The sequence below is a fragment of the Heliconius melpomene genome, chromosome 17 (genome assembly GCF_056956725.1).
Source record: "Heliconius melpomene rosina isolate 202511_hmr_F chromosome 17, ASM5695672v1, whole genome shotgun sequence".
Classification (NCBI taxonomy): Eukaryota; Metazoa; Arthropoda; class Insecta; order Lepidoptera; family Nymphalidae; genus Heliconius; species Heliconius melpomene.
This window is the reverse complement of record NC_140405.1, coordinates 12,926,764-12,929,732: the sequence shown is the minus strand read 5'-3', so window position 1 is coordinate 12,929,732 and position 2,969 is coordinate 12,926,764. Positions and strand designations below refer to the sequence as shown.

The following is a 2,969-nucleotide window of genomic DNA, read 5'->3' as shown; positions in this document are numbered from 1 at the left end:
ATTGTAAAATATCAAAAAATCTACGCCGATAATAGGCTTTGAAACATCAGCGATGGTAAATTTCCAGGTGAAAGTACGTTTTAGTCCTAGGTCTAAGTGCAATAATGTAGGACCGTAAGTATGAATGACTGTACCGTTTGCCGCCATGAGTTCATACTTCGTCTTGGTACAGGGCGCCTTAGTAGCCAACCGTGGAAAAACGCAGAGATCCGAGCCAGTATCAATGAGGAAAAGCATTTTTGAAATACGGTCGGTTATGAAAAGACGGCCTGTAGGTAAAGGGCAGACGTTGGCCGCTACTTCCGGCTGCCCAGAGAGTTTTCCGACTCTCCGTAACTACATGGCTGCACACATTTTTTAGCATTTGAACCAAATTTAAAATGGTACCAACATTTTTGCTGGGTAGTCGACTTCCTGCGATGTCTGGAATGGCTCCGGGAACGCTCTTTAAATTTTGATGAGACCGAGTTGTGACGTACCTGGGTCGAAAGTTCCGATACCTGCTTGGTCAGGAGTTGGATCTGCTTGGCCATTTCTTCCAACATGGAGGATGCAGGGGGTGTGGCCATCGCAGATGTGCTTGCGACCTGTGGTGATGAGGGTGCTATCTCATGCACCTTGTCTGCCAGGTCAGCTAATTTTTCGATAGGCAGATCAGGCTGTGAAGCTATAACCGTTTGAATGTTTTGTGGTAATCTACTCGACCATAATGTTTTTAAAAAATCCTTGGGGACAGATGAACCCGCAAGATCTTGCATGTATCGCAGAAACTGTGATGGCTTGCGATCACCTAGCTGCTCGTGCCTCAGCAACTGCATCACTTCCTTTTCTTGAGACGCAGACAATCTTTTAATCAGTTGCGTTTTAAGAGTGATGTGTTTATCCGTCTCGGGAGGAGAAATGATAATATCCTTCACCTCGACAGCAAATTGATTATCTAACTGAGCGGCAACGTAATAAAATTTTGTAGTATCACTTGTTATATTAGATAAAGCAAACTGACCTTCAATTTGTGAAAACCAAAGGGCTGGTTCTTCCGGCCAGAATGGTGGAATACGCACGCCAATTCTGCACACGTTGGATGTAGTCGCGTCCTCCATCTTGTATCAGAGGTCACTTGCCAAGGTCGTCAAAATGGCCTCTTGCCGTTTTAAATCTTCTTGCCAGCAGTAAACGCAGGTATTTATTGTAGTGCTCACCAATTTAGGGGTCACCAATATAGCGGTTGAAGTGTGATACCACTATTTAATATTATCTAATATTTATTTTACACTAAATGAGTAAAATTAAAGATCCAAATTTTATGGAGAAATTGTCCAAATTTATTTAACGCACAGATACGTGAAGAGAAAATAATCACAGAAGGAAATAAAGAAATTTAAATAAATACCAATAGAAAATACAAGCTAAACTAGCACGTAATAGAAGGAGTTAAGGTTGAAAATTGAATGCTAAGAGAGCAATGGATACACAAGTGATTGTCGCAAGCGATTCTAGCCGACTCTTTAAACGTGGCGATGCTGGCTAGCAGCCTACGACAGGCATAGCAAAAAAACTCGGAACAGGTTTGAATTGTTCCAATGCGCTGCGTGCGGATGATTCTAGTAAATGTAATAATATTAATTTTGAATACTAAATGTCTCCTACAGCATGTCCTTGCCGACCCTGCCTCCCTCTGGGCGTTTTCTTGATTCAGGCCGGCTGGCCTGGATGGTCACCGGGCAGTGGCGCTTTCCAGTGCCTGGGGTTTCGTACTCTGCAGTGCGTTGACGGCGCACCGGTGTCAGGTACATGGGCTGCGATTGCGTCTGGTCCAACGCTCGAGCACGGTCGTTTAGGAACACGGCCATGTATTCCATCAGCTCCCGACTCAGCGCGCCATTGTGCTTGAGTTCTGCCAAAACTACCATGTCCCTGTTCAGTGAAGACTGCGGGGACATGGTATTGTCCAGCACCCTGGAGGGCGCGGAGGGGGAGCGCTTCTTCAGCTCCTGGTGTCGGTGGGCGCTGCGCGAGGCCCTGGGTGCCTGGCCTGGGGAAGGCGAGGCGGCTGGTGCGGGCGTAGATCCCGCGAGGCACGGCGCGCCAGGTTGCGCCGCGGAGATAGAGGGCTCCCTCGACGTGGTCCCATGGTCCATTGCCTGCACGGGTACGCCGTACAGCGCAGTGGAGCGCGGGGGCCGGGTGCCGCTGGTTGCGGCGGTGTCTGCGGCCGCAGTAGGGGGCGCTTGTGTCCCCGCACGCGGCGGCTGGTGGGTGCTCATTCCTATGAGCACGGGAGGCGGCAGCAGTTGACTGTCCTCACAACCCTTCTGCCCATCTCGGTCCAGGCAGGGAGTCCAAGGGGAAGGGGTTCCCCTCTGCACAGGCCAGTGCGGGCGAAGTTCCTCCTTATTAGGACACAAATAAGGTGAGAGCTTCTTGGTGTGGTCCTCGGGTTCGGGTGAGCTTGCTTCGGTCCGGTCTTCTTCTGGTAGTGATGAGTACTTGATCCTAAGCAGGTAACAGTCAGGCTGATCCGTCCCTGACTGATGACCCTGAGCCGCCCGACGCGCGCCTTTTATACGCGACGCGGGCCGAGCTAACAACGGTAAAGAGCCGAGAACCACCGAGCCGTTTTGTCTTTATTTACAACAACATTTATACTGTGATTTCGATACATTTGTCCTTATATTTTAGAGAACAATAATATCTAGATCAACATTAAGTCTCTCTATTAGAATTTCAAATTTAGACATGTTCCGATTAATTATTTTGCGTTATTATTTTTAAGCTGTTGTTAGTTTTAGGAACTAATTTACAACAATTCTCGATATCACTACTCAGCACATTAGAAACAGGTACATTATCAATGTCCTCGGCAATTTTAATTAAATTATTGAATGTAAGCAGATTTAAACGGAAATGATATAAATTCATTTTATCATTCGCCGAAAATTTATTGTACAAGTACATTGCATTACTGAGGC

At 47.2% G+C, this 2,969-nt stretch overlaps 1 protein-coding gene across 1 annotated transcript; it reads right to left on the bottom strand.

Moving 5' to 3' along the window:
* Positions 1-296: 296 nt before the first annotated feature.
* LOC146530383 (uncharacterized) lies at positions 297-1,100 on the bottom strand. The gene has a single exon (XM_085200730.1). The coding sequence runs from the start codon at positions 1,098-1,100 to the stop codon at positions 297-299; it is 804 nt and encodes a 267-aa protein (XP_085056856.1).
* Between the last annotated feature and the right edge of the window lie 1,869 nt (positions 1,101-2,969).

Bases quoted from the DNA above. Each gene is read 5' to 3' on its own strand.
- LOC146530383 (XM_085200730.1), bottom strand. From the start codon at position 1,100: ATGGAGGACGCGACTACATCCAACGTGTGCAGAATTGGCGTGCGTATT.